This window comes from Pleurodeles waltl, chromosome 2_2 (genome assembly GCF_031143425.1).
Source record: "Pleurodeles waltl isolate 20211129_DDA chromosome 2_2, aPleWal1.hap1.20221129, whole genome shotgun sequence".
NCBI classification, from domain to species: domain Eukaryota; kingdom Metazoa; phylum Chordata; class Amphibia; order Caudata; family Salamandridae; genus Pleurodeles; species Pleurodeles waltl.
This window is the reverse complement of record NC_090439.1, coordinates 833,849,827-833,867,096: the sequence shown is the minus strand read 5'-3', so window position 1 is coordinate 833,867,096 and position 17,270 is coordinate 833,849,827. Positions and strand designations below refer to the sequence as shown.

At 44.7% G+C, this 17,270-nt stretch overlaps 1 protein-coding gene across 2 annotated transcripts in view; it reads right to left on the bottom strand.

Moving 5' to 3' along the window:
• The window catches only part of LRRC69 (leucine rich repeat containing 69), a 182,256-nt gene that overhangs the window by 38,426 nt on the left and 126,560 nt on the right, over nt 1-17,270 (bottom strand). Inside the window, exon 6 of one of the 2 annotated variants that reach the window (XM_069220458.1) lies at nt 4,723-4,824. The exons of the other annotated variant lie outside the window; for it this stretch is intronic. Within the exon in view, the coding sequence (XP_069076559.1) occupies nt 4,723-4,824 (102 nt within the window). The remainder of the gene's footprint in view (nt 1-4,722; nt 4,825-17,270) is intronic. 2 annotated transcript variants of the gene reach the window in all.

Here is a 17,270-nt window from a genome sequence, read left to right as displayed (position 1 = left end):
TATATTGTGTATAATACTTACCTCTAGAAGGAACATTATCTCTAATATATTTGTTGTACTGTGTCACCCAAATAAATACCTTTATTTTTGGTAACACTTAGTATTGTCTTTGCTTGTGTACAAGTACTGTGTAACTATAAGTGGTATTGCATGAGCTTTGAATGTCTGCTAGTGCAGCCTAAGCTGCTCTGCTATAGCTACCTCTATCAGCCTAAGCTTCTAGAACACTACTACATTCACTAACAAGGGAAAACTGGACCTTGGGTCAGTACCCAGGGGCCAGCCTCCTACACTGATGCAGTGGATGGGAATGAGGAGATGCTACTGAGTCCATAGCAAAGTCATCAAAGTCATGGGGACAAATGAGGTCCAAGGAAGGCAAGCATGATATTGTGCTGTGCAACAAGGATGATAAGGCTGGGTGAGGTGGGCAGAGGAGGAAGGGGCAAGGACGAGTAAAGAGATAGGATAAAGAGGGCAGTGACGAGGCTGGAGGAAGCAGGCCAGAGATGATCAGGCAAGCATGAGGGAGAAGGCAGGAGCAGAGATGACAGTGAGGATAGGAATTGGGGTGAGGAGATGGTGATGCTAGTCAGAAAAGAGATGATGATGCACTAGGGATGAGAAAGCAAAAGAATGAGGATGGGAGGTATCCGGGGCAAGGATGAGCAAGAAGGGGGAGCATGGCCCAAAGCAATAGTAAAATATGGGAAAAAAGGGTGGAGTGAAAGGGAGTAATGAGAATGAGGAAGCAACAGGAGCAACAAGGAAACTGATATATACTTGGAAAGAAGAAGGGGTGGAGGGAGCAACAAAATGCACAAACACAAATGGCAACAGAGCAGGCTATAAAAGTAAATGAAAGGACCCGCCATTCTCTTCTATCAAGTGCTAGAAGTTAAAAGCTAAAAATATGCTAAAGAGAAAATAGTTTCTAATGTTTGCTTTGGAAAAATACAACTCAGCCAATTAAAACATGCACGCCTAAAATACTTCTCTGAACGGGACAAACCCAGAAACAGAGAAGGAGCAGAAATAGACAAGAAAACTATTGAATCATGAGCAAAGGAGCAGCCCAAAAGCCAACTGTAAGTGTTTAGAAAAGTACACATAAATAGAGATCAGCAGACACACAGCTAACCCTGCCTGTTGAGAAACCTAAAAAAGTAATTTGATATTTACAGGTCCAAAGCTGTCCTGTCATGGGGGGGTGAGGTTCAGAAAGAGCCACAACCAGACCTTCAAGGGCTCACTCCTGGCAATGGGCAGATGCCCTGACAACATTAAAATGCTACCACACGGAATTCGTGTCTGTAGCAGATATGCTTTTTTTCAACAGCTCTGTTTACCCTTGCTGGTGACGTGGCAATGGTTACAGTGGGACGGGGAACCAGAGGCTGTCCCAAAACCTTGAGAAAGGATGGAACACCTTGAAGAGGTTCAGTTGGGGTGAACAGGATGCCATGAAAAGTCCGTTCCAAGGGAAATAATGAGCATGATGGATCTCGCAAATGCACAGTGAGGCAGAGGGGCAAGGCCATCTGATTTTGAGGCAGTTTCTAAAGCATAACCAAAACCAATGAGCAATGGTGGAGAGAAGCGATGATGAAATATGGAGCAGTGGGGTTAAGAGGTAAACTTCCAAGGGTGGGGCCAAAGGGAGGTAAACCTACATAAGCCGACATCACAAGTCAGTCCGTGAGAAAACCACAAGAAGAAAACAGGTAGTTACTGCTACATATTAACCACGAGAAAAGTGGGGTCTGGTATGCAGGAAGGAGTACAGGGGACTTTTAATTACTGTGTAGAAGAATAGGGGGAGAATTCCACAAGGAGAAAGGAGATTCTTGCAGCTACTCTTTCTTTTCTCAGGACTCCTGGGACTATAGATCTGAAACTACTTAAAAGTCTGTTTATTGCTTGGTTCATCAGTGAGGAATACACAGGAAAATGGAGACTTAACCCCAGTCTACCGAATTGACACTAGTGAAAAATTATTAGGAAAAGTGAAGCACTATGTCTACATGTCCCAGCCACACAGAGTTACTGATGAAATAAGGTGAGCAAATTATTTATGACGCCGGACACCTACAAGAATGCTACCTACTGGCGAAAAAAAAAACAATGACAGTTTTGACATAAATTGATTTTAAAACTGTTGATGATTACTTTTGCAGGAAAAAATAATTGGAAGCAACAAATAGGTGTGTACTTGCAAGACAATTATCTATGTGCCAATTTGTTACCACTGTGGTCAACAATGTTACTCTGTGAGGGCGTGTTGTCGCAGTTTCCTCTACGGAGGGGTACCCAACAGGGTCTCCCGCGATTTTTGCCTTGATACTGGAACCATTTGCTGCATGGGACCACAGTGATGCCTTGGTTAGTGGGCTGCAATGGATTGCAGATTGGGAGGACCGGATCTCTCTCTCTATGTGGATGACATTCTACTCTAGACGGCGGACCCTTCATCCACACTTGACAGAATAAAGCACATAATGGCAACATATGGTAGATACTCAGGCTATACAATCAATTGGATTAAATCCTTGACATATGACCTTTGTGGAGGGTCACTGATCTTCCCTGCCGGTGTGATGGAGGAAGGATTCCGCTACTTGGGCATATTTGTCATAAAAGACCCAGAAGCGTTCTATACACATTACATTAAACACCCCTTACAGCATCTGCAGAGGGATATAGCACATTTGAAAACCTTACCTCTTTCCTTGATAGGCAAAGTGGCCCTCTTTTAAATGATGGCCCTACTGCGATTCCTACATGCACTCCCGAGCACGCCTTACCCAGCGCCTCAGTCCTACTTCTGTGCCATAAATAGTGAAGCACGCACACTTATCTGAGAGTGGGGACCCTTTTGCCTAGCGCTCCAGGTACGATGGAGGAATAGCCTTTCCTGATATATGGTGGTACTACTGGGCCTCCCAATTAATCGTGGTCAATCACTGGATTCACCTTCCAGCCAGGCAAGCCAGCCTATAGGATAGATAGAAGAAACATTCAACCGGGGGCTACCTATGAGCACTTTAGGGGGGGGGGGCGGAGAAACACCCATCTAGATTCGACCCCACAGCCATCACTACTTTTCTATGGCACACAGCGTTAAAAGCCATGGGCTGGGAGGGGAAGATGACACTAGCTATGCCCCTGTGGGACACAGCACATTAGGGCAATCTGACTCTCCAGAAGGGATTCGATAAATGGGACCTCTAAGGCCTGTCCTGAGTGGGAGACTTGTGGAAGGGCGGTGAGGTAACCCCCTTGTCAGAACTGCAAACTGACTATTAATTTGCTCCCACAGAGGTATATAGGTACATGCAAATATGTCATGCCCTGTATAAAGCGATCCCTAGGGAGAAGGATCTCTCGGAATCCTCTCCTCTTGAAGAAGACTGCTTGATGATGACCTACCCAAAAAGGTAATCTCCCTCACTTACTGAAAACTGTTGAAAAACTTTCCCTGATACTCAAACCCAATTAAAAGAGGCTTGGGAGAGAGACTTGGGTGGTATAGAGGAGGACAAATGGCCTGAAGCTCTGGCCTCTCCACGGGATGTGGCCATACGAGCACGCTTCTGACTTGTACAACTGGAGATCCTTCAAATAAGTTACTATGAAGTAACAACACTACTGAAAATGGGTAGAATGGGCATAGAGTCTTTCCCCTAACAATGTGGACAAATAGGTATGTTTCATCATATGCTCAGAAACTGCCCAGTGTTGCAGAACTACTGGACTAGAGTAGTGGCATGCATGGCAAGTGTGTGAGCTGGGGGCCAAGTGGTGTATTTTGAACATCTGGGACAACACAGATCTTACCCGTATGGACCGCCGGCAGGGGAGACCCTGGGTCTGATGGTGGCCAAACGGAATATAGCCAGGCTCTGGGGTAGTGACAGTGTACTTCATTTAGGGGAATGAAAAAAAGAAATTAACTTGTGTATGGAGGAAGAGAAGGCAGTCATTGAAAGCAGAGGATGCCCAAATAAAAGGAACAAAGCGTGGGGGAAATGGAAATGGAATGAATATCAGGGAAATTTGTGCACTCCTTTATTGGTTGCCGCCCAACAAGCATGGGACCGAGGAAAGACAGACATGTGCATTGACGATGTGGTTATTAATGAGGAGGGAACAGGGGCGTAACACAGTCCCCCGCAGCCCCCTCAGCCCAGTACCCGGAACTGAGAGCTCCTGAGTAAGTCCGGAGGTGGGCCTCTCCATGTACTTTGCAGGGAGGTGCGGGGGGAGGGGCTCAAGTTTTGTCACGCCACTGGGAGGGAAGGTGGTATGGACATGGGTAAATGTTTACTGTTTACTTGATGCATAATGCCACCGAGTTTAACTGCGCTCTGTATTTCATGTCACCGAATACTTTTGACTGAAATGCCAATGAAAAGAACTTATACAAAAAACCAATGATACTCTGTGGAACCAATTCAAGTTTTAGTTCCAAATATCTCTCGAAATGTTACGACTGTCCAAATGGTTGAATACCAGGTACAACATTCAAACATAAAAGATTCATTAAATTCCAGTTGCATTACTATTGATTATGTAAAAGATAATTGCTCCCAGATCTATTTCCACATGCAACTCTCAGGGGATAATTAATGGCTGTCGGGATGGCAAGGGAAGGCAGATCAAATTATTTTATATATATCTAAGTCAATCAATGATGTAAACGTCGACGTTTATAATAATTACCGCAAGTGATAGAATTTCCTCCTCGTGAATGGATGGTACAGGTTGCTTCTGCAACAGTGGATTTTCTTCACAATAAAATTCCTCTAGTGGAAGTTGTTCTATCTTTAATAAAACAGAAACAATGAAACCATTTTAATTTTCTTTTGCAGAGCCTCAGGCATGGCTTTCACTTGGGGCTTAACATTTTACCATGCTGGAGATTTATATTTGGATTTATTAATAAACTGACTAACTTGGTAGTATCGTGGTTACAAACAACTGCATTTGAGGTGACGAGGTATGGGTATATAGACATTATAACTAAAGAAATGCAATAAAAGTTTTACATAGTACATACATGTATATGCTTTCAAACCTGTAAGGTGGGCGTTTGAAGGTTTCCAGGAGTCCCAGGGCAATCAGGGATTACTGCACTCAGATTGCGACAATACAGCCTTTTACCACTAGTGTCCTGCAGGATAACATGCTAATGAGCCCAAAAAATGAGCACCAAGTACACTCATTTAGCACTTGAGCCTAAGGATGTGTAGTCGAACAATCCAAGAATTACTCATGGAGATGGTGAGGGGTTAGAGACTCTGAATTTAATAAATCATCCACCAGAGATTAATATATCAATGCCCCTCAATGCATGTTAAAAGGGAAAATAATTTACTATTTAGACACACCAGAACACTGCACATATATCTAAAAGAACAACAGTCATTATTCTGGATTTAAATAATGTTTTATTACCATTTCCCGGATTCAACCTGGAAATGCTGTTGTGGGACAGTTCTCAGTGGAACACATATGCCAAAGCTAAAGAGTCTCCGGAGTTCTCCTTGACTTTTGCAACAGCTGGTGCCCAAGGGAAGGGGGATCTGGCTTATGCCAATGCTGGTGAGTACTCCCTTTCCTGCACAATGCACTTTGTCCCATTTTGGGTAACTTTGCCACTTTGCATAGTCCATTTTGACCATGTCAGTTCAATCGTGGAAGGCAGCACCTGCGCTTTCTGCTGGTGGGTGGTGTCGGGGCAGAGCCCTGTGAGGTTAGTTAACAAATCACCCACACACACCAAAAGGTGGAGTAACCACACGGCCTCTTTTTAAGCCTTTGCAGAAAGGACATCAGACCATACTACAGTATGGACGCCCGTAGGGTATATTAAGCAAACTAACTAAAACACCAACTATAAATCCCCCCATGGTACTCACCCAGGTGGGTGTACCCTCGTAAAACTCACAACACTACATCCCTCCTTTATTTTAGAGTGGAGAACAGGTGTAAACAACTTGTTGTTTCTTTGATAAAACTTTACCACCAATAGACAAAACAAAACAATGCAGTCCGCAGGGACGATACTGGAGGGTGGTTACTAGTCCGACATACATCTCTGAGCCGCTGCAACAATGGTAGATTGGACCGCAGATGGTATCGCTCAGCCCCTTCTTGTTGGGTTAAGCAGGGGAATGGAGTGCGATCTCGAGTAAGGATCTGTGCTTGGGGGTGAAATGCCAAGTGATGAGAAGACAGATCTGCCCCTAACATGAGGGAGGTCAGGCTATTCGCGAGGCTCTGATCCATGGATGTAAGATATGAAAATGAGTCCTCTTTCTCGGCATGGATGTCCTCCAAAGTACATTGACTGGACTGGTCACTGCCGAGAGATGCTTGCACTTTCCTGAAGTGAGAATATGTTCCTAATGACTGTTTCGATCCCTCTGCTGGCTGTGACCACGGGCCCCTTCAGTGCCTTGACAGGGACAGCTCAAACGGCAGACGGAACTTCCCAGCTGGGAGCTGATTCTATGATAGCACGAGATCCTGTTGTTGGATGTTGCATCACTTAGCCCACCCTCTCCTTGAGACATACTTGTTGTGGGCTCACCAAGCATCTGGCTGGTTTGGGGGATCAGGGTGTGCAGCCTACACCGGGTGATGGAAAATTGTGGCATTGACTTAATGTCCTAGGAGCTACTCCAGTGGGGGAGTGTGGGAACCCTTGGTACCTTGGTACTTCTTCAGGAATGAGTAGAAGGCACCCTCCACGTTACAGCCTTTTGCTGTTCCTATCTGGATAACTTAGACCATGTGTGGCTATTATCTCCTCCATCTGTGGTATCACCTCAGATGCCTAGGTGGAGGCCACAATTTCTAATTCTGGTTATCGGGAGATGTCATCAATCAGAATGAGCATGTGTGTGCAATCAGGAAGGCTTCCAAAATCGTTGCTTGCCTGCTGCCATGGGGCCGTGGGTCCCTCTTCTGTGATGACCAAAGTGGGGATGTCTGGTGGTTTGCTTGTGTGGCAGGCAGCACAGTCTTTCACGGCCGCTTCTACACTCTGATCTAGCCCCGGGATCCAGACTCTGCTGCAGAGCCTGCTCTTTGTTTTTACCATCATCTGGTGTGCCCATGAGCTTACTGAACTGCTTGTCATTGGAGGCTTCTGGGTACGACCAACTGGGGACCCTGAATCGGGAAGCCTTCTATTGTTACAGAGAGTTTTTGCTTCACTTGGCACAGGGCTTGTAGCGGTGATCTGACCTCCTCAGTCATTAGGACAGTGTAGATTTGCAGCACCTTCCAGTCACTGGCTTGTACTGCTGTGATCGTCAGCTGAAGGCAGTCATCTTGCTTTGTGGTGGCTACTATATTTGCCAGGGAGACTGAAAGCAGTTTGGACCTCTCCACCACAGATCAAACATCTTCTGTTGGGCTTCTTGGCGACTACAATCATGGAGAGCCATGGGATGGGCCCAGCGACTCCTTCAATTATGCTGGCTTCCCTTACAGATGTTGCAGTTCTTGTTCCTCCTTGGATAGAGATGGAAGCCACCCAACAGTGGTGGAGCGTCACATGTTCAATTGCAATAAGAAGCCTAACAGCAGGGCCTTTTAAGCATCCCATGTCTTTGAGAAATGGGGCAAACTCTCACTTTAGACTGTCAATTTCGCTGGCATGAAAGTTGAATGCAAAACGTACTAGACCAAGTTCTTGGCTGTCTGACAGCTTATCAGAGAACCACTGCCCTCACTGGCCATGCACACTTTGGTTCTTGTGGCGATATCTTGATGGTTGATGGTGATGTGGAAAATTCCTGCAAGACTTAGATGTGTTTGGTTGCTAAAGGCATAGACCATGACTTTGGCAGAACTTAGTTTGTGTGCTATGGAAAGTTCATGATATAGATCAGCAGCCATGGGATTGATAAAGGCCCCTGTATTGATCAGAGCAATTATCCCATGGTGATGAATTTCAAAGTTGCATTTGGGGAGGTGTGGGCCAACAACCTATGTGGTTCTATTGTGTGCACCACAAGAATGGTATCTTCATCATCATCATCCATGTCACTCTTCTCTGCTGTCTCGGAGTGAGTGTCAATGGTGGGTAACTTTTGTGTGGCTCGGGACTGGATGGCATTATTCAACATTATTGTCGACCAGCAGACTTTGGAAAACTGATTTAGTCTGCCTCCAGGCCTCACACGTTTTCCCTAGTGCTGGACAAATACCCTGATGGAGGACAGCCCCCCATACCACCTGCAGGGTCACTGGGTGGCTTAGGCTTGGGCACTTCAGACTTCATGCTGCGAGGTTCCTTGGTGACAGCATTAATGGGCTATTTCTTGCTAGGTTGCTGTATTAAAAAAAAAAAAAAAAAAGAGTCCATGTGTTCTGCCCATGCCTTGGACAGCTCTTTGGATCATCCTAGGATGAGACTGTATCTCACAGACTTGCAGGATCTGCTCTCGCAACTTTACTGAGCGCACCCTTGTATGAATTGCTCCTGGACTTTCTCATCAGCATCAACAGGTGTTATCCAGTTGCCCCAGCCTGGCGTAGAAAACATCTACAGATTCATCGGGTTTCTGGCTTGCCTGCCATATGAGGAAATGTTTGTATTTTGGGTTTGCTAATGGTTCAAAATAGGAAGTGATGGTATTCTTCAGTGTCATGTAAGTGTGGGGCAGACCATCTTCCACAATGTTTTTAGAGATTCTGTGCACATCAGCCCCTCTCAGATGGAGAAGCAGTGGCTACTTCCTCTCATCTGCTGTGCCTACCACCAGAAAACAGATCGCTAGGTGCTCGACCAACACCTTTCACCTAGCAGCCTGAGTAGGAGGTGTGCCTGTCACCACAAAGGGCTCTACAGCTGGAATGGATGCATTGTCTACTGGGGTGCTGGTAACGGTACAGGGCAGACAAACTGGGGTAGCAGGATGTGATGCGTAGATGTCAGAGGCGAGGTGGGGAGTCGCTGGGCATTACCACTACAGGTCCCTTGGGTCTCAGAGGGATCGCTGGTCTGGGAGCCACTCACCAGACTTTCGAAGGTGATGTTGTGTGGACCTCAGCTGCCAGAGATGGAAAAGTGACTCCAACTATACACACCCCAGGTGGGAGAGACAGTGCGAGAAAGGCAGCAGTGCAGGTGAGCCTTTCCCGGCAGAGGTTTGTTGATCAACAGCTGTGTGGACCACACAGGCTGGGCTGGGGCAGCGCTGCTGTAGGCATGGGGCTGCAGAGATAAGTGCAGCTCCCATGAGGTCGAAAGTGAGCCAGAGACTGTGGTAGCACGGCTGCTCGCGCCCCAGGAAAGTCCCATGCACTTTTCGCACTCTAGGTCAGCATGCAATGTTGCATAGCATGTGGGGAGGGTCACAACCACATGCAACGCAGCGCGAGCCGCCACTTGCTTCAGTTGTCAGGCACAGAAGGAGTTGGACGGTGGGCGTGTGGCTTCAAAGATGAGCCCCACCGGCAGGAGGGGGTCGGCAGCAAACAAGCGGAGCATTAGCGACCACATCACCAATGTCACAGCCGGGCCCTATGAGGTTAGTGAACAAATCACAGAAGTACAGACACCAAAACAGCAGTAACCAAAACTGACCATGCCTCACGTGCTGCCAGACTCTTTACTTGCACCTGCAAGTGAAGACGCCAGACCATACTACAGTCTGGACAACCACAGGATATATTAACTAAACTGTCTAAAACATCAACTATAAGTTACCCCCACATGGTAAACTCCCAAGTGGGTGTAACCTTGAAAAACTCACAACACTATGGGTGGAAGCAACGCTTATCTGAATGGTGTGAGCTCAGCCGAGCCCAACAAGTTGGTATGAAAGAGTCCTTGCCTTGGCGCAGCTGACAAGTCTACATTCCAAAACTAGTGTACCTAGAGCGTTATTCAGGTAAACAGGGGAGCACCAGTTAAAGAAGTGGTGGTGCTGGCGTCATGGCACTTACAGTCCAGTGGCTCATGTTGCTTGGGTTTTCCTCAGGCTCACTCACAATACCCACCATCCAAACAAGCCAGGTACCCACCTAGGGTCATACTGATGAGTATTCCAGACTGATTAAAGTCCTGTCCGCCAGTGAAGCACTTCCTCCCGCACTTTAGGTCTTTTGTAGTAAACTGGATGTGGTCATGATTTTCTAGCACTCTGGTGCTTTTTGGTGCTTGATTACTTCAAAAAATGCATGCAGTGTCGGGTTCCGCAATACTCTCTGATTCTGAGTCCATGCAGCTCTGCCAATGCTTTGAACTCTGAAACCTCAACCTCAACAGAAGTCCTCGAAAGGTAATTCCCCGTACAACCAGATGGCTTCAGTTCGCCCTCCATCTTCAAGGGCAGCTCTAACATCCCTCCTGAGTGGTTACCAGAGGTGGGCTCTTTGTCAAAATAGGTTCAAGGCATCTTCTCCTGGTAGGCTGGTAGAGCTCCTATGGTTTCTGGTCTTAAACCTGAAAACAGAAGCCGGTGTTAGAAACCCCCAACTTGGAGAACAGAGAGTTTCTTATGTGCACTGGTGTGAACACCCGGTATTCTAGTAGAAACAATGTGGCACACTGTCTTGAAGTGTCTGCTCCACACTAAAGTTAAAGACAGCATTGTGTATTCCATCATTCACCTCTGTGACCAGTTCAATATGTTTCTTACATTTTGCTTAATCCATTCTGACTGGTACAGACATAGTAATTGTTGTGAGGTGCTAGCTGGAAGGTAAGGTAGGGTTTGGAGTCCCCTGCCAGTGTAGTTCCAAAACAAGGGTACAAAAGAACAGGAGGCTGTAACACTTAACTACCAGTTAACATGTGGGGGGATAGCCATTCTAGAGAACAACTGAACAAGAAAAGGGCAGAAAAAACAGTCTGAGCTTTAAGTGACCTTCTCTGTCCTCTCCTCCACATTCAAAATCTCAACCACTGTGAAGGACCTCTAGAATATCCTGGAGTAGCCCTGCAATTCACATTGCTGTGTGGTGCTCCCTCCACCCTTCCTCTTAGGTACTGCTGGGATCTTGGAAAAATAAAATGGAATCCAGTATGGCTACAACCCCATATGTCATACACACTTCAAATACATCCACTACACACTGACATAATGTATACACATGCATCATCCAAGTCTCACATAGATGGGTGAAAGCCCCATTGCAGAGGACTAGCAACCAACTAAAAATTGAGGCCAGTAAGGTATCTCTTTCCACTACAATCTTAACGCTACCAGAATGGCAAGCTGACGGTAGCCACACTTGGTAGGAAAGGTGCACATAGTGTGCCTCTTTAGACCACACATCCCTGCTCTAAGTTGCAATCTATGTCACAGAGAAGGGCTCTAGTGCACACACGATTGTCATGAGTGATGCGGTGGGGGGTCAAAAGCCTACACAGCTTGTTATGATGAACTCAAAGCAAGGCAGCATGCACTCCAGAGCCATGCAGGAGACTATTCTCCATTCTAACAGAGAACCTTCAGGGCATGTCTGAATTACTCAAGTGAAGGGATGGCTTGAAATGAACTATGGAGGGTGTTTCAGAGCAGAGGCCATTTCCACTGAAACCATGAGGTAGCACATACTGGCTTTTGAACAGAGAGGTTATAGTTGTCAAAGTGTGTGTCGCTACTTGAGACTTATAGTTCAGTGTGAAGAGAAGATTTTGAACACAATGTTGAAGAGTTTTAATTTAGCTCTGTGTTTGGCCAAAAGCTATCATGCTCAGAGAGAGGAATGCAGTGGATATGTATGCAGGAAAACTGAAACATGTTCCAGAAGCGAACTATATGTATTTTTTCTCAATAGGGGCAGAAGTACTACAAATGTCCAAATAAAAAATGTTACCACAACATAGCTTGTGGAATACTAACCTATTGATAAGTGACGTAGCTCTACAGAAGAGAGATAGGGAAAATGAATTGTTTGGTTAGAACCTAGTGGCAGGGGCACTGTAAAAGATAAAGGATGTGAGTTTCATCGTGAAATTGACCTGTGCACCATAGTAACTAGTTCTGAGAGAGAAAGAGGGAGAGGGAGAGGGCAACAGGGCAACAGGAGGAAAATTAGAGAGCAAGACCATTGTAAAAGCTGTGGTGGAAAAGAAGTATCATATTTGTTTTAGTTGAACTGACAACTTGATTCAAACCATGTTCTTAACTCGTATGTGTCCAAATAAGGAATTGATACTGACGAAACACCTAACATTATTTAGTGAAAATACCACAACCTTCTAATTTTCTAAAAATGTCTTTGCATCAAAGCAATTACACTTGAAGTCCCCTAATGAAATTTCAAAAAAGCATATCTTGCTTTCACTTTGCAGTAATAAAAATTACTACTGCTTATGTAACCTTAGTCCATTGCCATGACCTAAAACAGTCACATTCTAGTGTTTTTTACGCTGTTATGTGTGGCTCTAGTGTTGTGTAACCATTTTAGTTGTACCTCTATACACTTTATTTTAACAAACTAGGCCTGCCGTTGTGCACTTTAACCTAGATATGTTTTATTCCAGCTTCGTTATATTATTTTAACAACAGCTACATTTGCGGTCATAGCAACTGTTGAGAACAAAATGTGTTACCTACTGTTGTTCTGTAATAAGAAGCTTCCAGGCCATGCTGCCAAGGCTTTCCCACAGCCTGTCAGTGCACCTCTGCTTATCTGCTTTGAATGAAAGCAAAAGCACAGCTGATGGATGGGGAATTCAGCCAGGGAAGGTGGTGTGGTTGGTTAAGGGTGGCAGGTAAGTATTTTGCTTTACAATTGAGACAGGCAGGAGAGGCCATGTTACATATGACTCCCTATTACTCCTCTACCTCAGTATAGCAGTTGAAAGCAGGGGCAGATGATGTTGGGATCCATACCTAACATAAAACTATGGATGGGTAAAAAGTGAATTAGGGGGATGTTTTTCACCTTAGGATTGTGAGTGACATCACAGACTACTCAAACTTTGCTCTTGTTGTCTATTTGATGTTACTCAGAACCCCCGAATGAAAAACATTCATTCACTGTTACTCATCTATAATTCTATATGCATCACTTTCTAAATCTGGCATCTCACTGCTATGACATAGCAACAGTTGATGACAAAACCCGTTACCCACTGTTGCTACAACTTAAAGGCCTTTTAAGCTAGGATGACAGTGCTCTAAGAGAGCCTGTAAGCACAGTGCTGCTTGTCTGCTTTGATTGAACCAAGAAAGCACTGCTGCAAGAGGGGAAGAGAAAGCAGGGAAGGTGTTGGGGACTGGTTAATGTTGGCCGTGCTGTGTATTCATCTCCAATCTTTTTGCCTCCTGCCTCCTATTTTTTCTGACCTGTTGCTGTTGGCTTTTGAACTCTGAGCACTTTACCACTGCTAACCAGTGCTAAAGTGCATATGCTGTCTGTGTAAATTGTATTGTTGATTGGTTTATCCATGATTGGCATATTTGATTTACTAGTAAGTCCCTAGTAAAGTGCACTAGAGGTGCCCAGGTCCTGTAAATCAAAGGCTACTTGTGGGCCTGCAGCACTGGTTGTGCCACCTGCATTAGTAGCCCTGTAAACATGGCTCAGACCTGCTACTGCAGTGTCTTTGCATGCAGTTTTAAACTGCCAGTTCGACTTGGCAAGTGTACCCACTTGCCTGTTCTTACATGTAAGACACCCCTAAGGTAGACCCTAGGTAGCCCCCTGGGCAGAGTGCAGTGTATGTTTAAGGTAGGACATATACTAGTGTGTTTTATATGTCCTGAGAGTGAAATACTGCCAAATTCGATTTTCACTGTTGCAAGGCCTATCTCCCTCATAGGTTAACATGGGGCTACCTTTAAATATGATTAAAGTGTAGATTACCTTTGGGAGCAGATTGGCATGTGGAGGTTGGGGTCTCTGAACTTTAATTTAAAAATACATATTTTAGTAAAGTTAGTTTTGAGATTGTATGTTTGAAAATGCCACTTTTAGAAAGTAGGCATTTTCTTGCTTAAAACATTCTGTGACTCTGCCTGTTTGCGGATTCCCTGTCTGGGTCGGTTTGACAGTTGGGCTGTTTGCACCTCTCTCTAGACAGTGACCCAAAGGGAGCTGGGGTGTCACCTACATATCCTGCTGAGCCATCTGTGCTAGGAGGGAGGGGAGGAGTGGTCCCTCACACCTGAAAGGGCTGTGCCTGCCCTCAAACAATGCAGTCTCCAACCCCCTGGTGTGTGTCTGGGGCCTGGCCTGGGCAAGGCAGGATCTCACAAACAAGATAGACTTCCCTTTGAAGTAGGCCTACTTCAAAGGCCAAAATGGGTCTAAGAAGAGCACCCAAACCCCTGAAAAATGAGATCACTTCTGGAAATCAAGAGGAACCTCAGCATGGAGAAGAGCTGAGGAGAAGTGCTGCCCTGTCTGTGACTGTGCTTTGTGGAGCTATCCTGCAATTGCTGCTTCTGCCTGTGCATGTGGACAAAGACTGGACTTTGTTGTGCATTCCTGCTTGTGAAGAAATCTCCAAGGGCTTATCTTGAGCTTGCCTCCTGTTGTTGAAGTCTCACGGCCATCAAAGACTTCCCCTGCCAGCACCTGGACTCTCTGCTGAGACTCCTGCCCTGCCAAGTGGTGCCCTATCCAGTTCCTGGGGCCTTGAAAGGTGAAGCTTGCAGACCAAGACTGAAAATCCACGCACAGACTGCCATGCGGGGAAATTTTCAACGCACCTTCCGAGATGCGGCTGAGAAACGATGCGCCGCCGGCTTCGCTGCTGAAATCTACGCTCCACCTGCATAGCGGCAGGAAGATCGACGCACGTGGCTGGAGAAACGACGTGCAACACCCGCTGATGGACACTGTTAACGTCGCAACCCCCCCATATTGCGATTTTCTGATACAGTGCAACCGGATTTTCGGCGCAAACCTCACTGGGCCCAAAAAAATGATGCAAAGTCTGCCAGGACCCGAGGTGCCTTTCCGGATCGACGCATCGCTCTCCTGCGGAGAGGAAAAACGACACACGCTGACCAGACCGGAGGAGGAACGACGCACAGTCTCGCTTGCAAGTGAGAGTGTGACACATCACTGGCCTTTTTCAACGCACACTCGCCCGTGCGGTGTTATTTTGACACAACCCAGGTACTTTTTCACGCTAACAACGCTAGCACGGTTTTCTAAGGATTTAAGACTCTTTCTTGCTTTTTAATTCATAAGTTGACCTGTGTATGGTGGATTTCTGTTGTTCTGGTCTTGTTTTGTTTAAACAAATATTACCTATTTTTCTAAACCTCTGTTGTGTCATTTTGTAGTGTTTTCACTGAGTTACTGTGTGTGTTGGTATAAATACTTTACACCTAGACTCTGAAGTTAAGCCTGCCTGCTTGTGCGAAGCTACCAAGGGGTGAGCGGGGGTTAACTGAGGGTGATTCTCCTTTACCCTGACTAGAGTGAGGGTCCTTGCTTGGACAGGGGGTAACCTGACTGCCAACCAAAGACCTAATTTCTAACACTCCCCATAACTCCTTTGCCCCTGAACAGCAGTTGAAAGCAGGGGCAGTTGATTTTAGGGGTCACACAGAACATAACATCATAGATGGGTAAAAAGTGAATTATGGATATGTTTTTTATCTCAGAGTTCTGAAATCATAGACAACTAAAGTTTTGCTCTTGTCTATTTGATGCCACTCAGTACCCCTCGGTGGAAAACATGCGTAATTCACTGTTATCCATCTATAATTCTATATATTGTATTTAAAATGGGGAATAATCTATAGTGAAGATAGCAAAGACAATAAAACAATGTGATAGGGAAATTCTAATGAAAAATATGCCATTATAATATAGATCCATAGTCTATATTTTAGGTAATATATTGGCATACAATATTATTGGCATAAATATGTTGTTTTTTCTGTATAAAAGGTTTGACTTCTTCTATACATCTCTTTCAAAAACTCTATGTTGATTTTTAGGAACAATTTCCCATAGGCTATCCTCCATTTTCTGAACTACCTTCATTCAAACTGTCATTCCAAAAGGACAGCAGAAAATGGACCAAGTTAAGATTTGCATCTTCTTTCCACCAGCAGGCTTAGATACCTAAAAATCCTGATGACCTCCTACAAAGAAACACACATTCCTATGCTGCCCCTGTGCTCCTTTAAAAACATGTTTACCTCACAATTGTGTCCCCTAAACAATATACCTACTGAAGATGACCCCTACTCCCATTCCTTTTATTACTGCTAGTTATACTACTAGTCCAAAAGGACTAGTGCAATCAAAATATTACTACAGTACTAAAACTACTATAATTACTATGGTTAGTACTACCACTGGTCTTATTGATACTAATAGTAGGACTACAAATACTGTGGTTGGCTCCTAGTACCACTACTACATCTGTATAGCAATAAAGACCATTTCTAAAACTACAACGTCTAGGACTACTGCTAAAATACTAATGCTACTATTACAAGTGCTATATTTAGCCCTATTTCCTAATACCACTATTACTACTAAATATAATAAAGTCAGCAGAATTAATACTAGTAGGAGTATCAGAAATAGCAATAGTGTTACTATTAGCACTACAAGTAATCTTATTATAACAATGGTACTAGGTGTCACTTTATCGTTAGTCCTACTTTGAATTTGCTACTGCTACTAATACTAATGTTAATAAGCCTAGTAAAATGAATAGGTGCTGTAGCAGCAATATTAGCAATCAGATTACATATTCATACTACTAGAAGTGGCCATGTTATAGCAATACTGCTAGCACTACCCCTACTGCTAGAAGACATACACTATAGCCTACCACTTATAGTAAAATTCGTAATGACTACTTTTAATAAAACTGGAATCCCGCAACTGGCCTTTTCCTATTATTAGTAGTCAAAGCAATATCTGTACCACTAATATAGACTCTATCAATACTACTGGGTGATGTGCAGTACTGCCAATGTTACTACTACCAGCAGTGCTCCTACCAGTTATATAAGTAATATTACTACCAATAACAGCTCAAGTGCTTAGTGGTACTGGCAATAGTGTTGATCACCAGTATGATCAGCTGCAGTAGTACTGAAAGAAGCTATACTTACCATATGAGTACTAGAAGTAGTAGACATATAACAGCAATAAAAGCAGTGTCTATGTATATATGTGGTATATGTATAGGGTGAACCAAGCATAGGTAATGGAGCACTGTATGAATTCAAAAGCAAATGTACAGTCAACGAGTGAATGGAGGGGCAGCTGGGTTCTGAGAGAGAAAAGGGCTGATACTGCTTAGAGATGTAGTG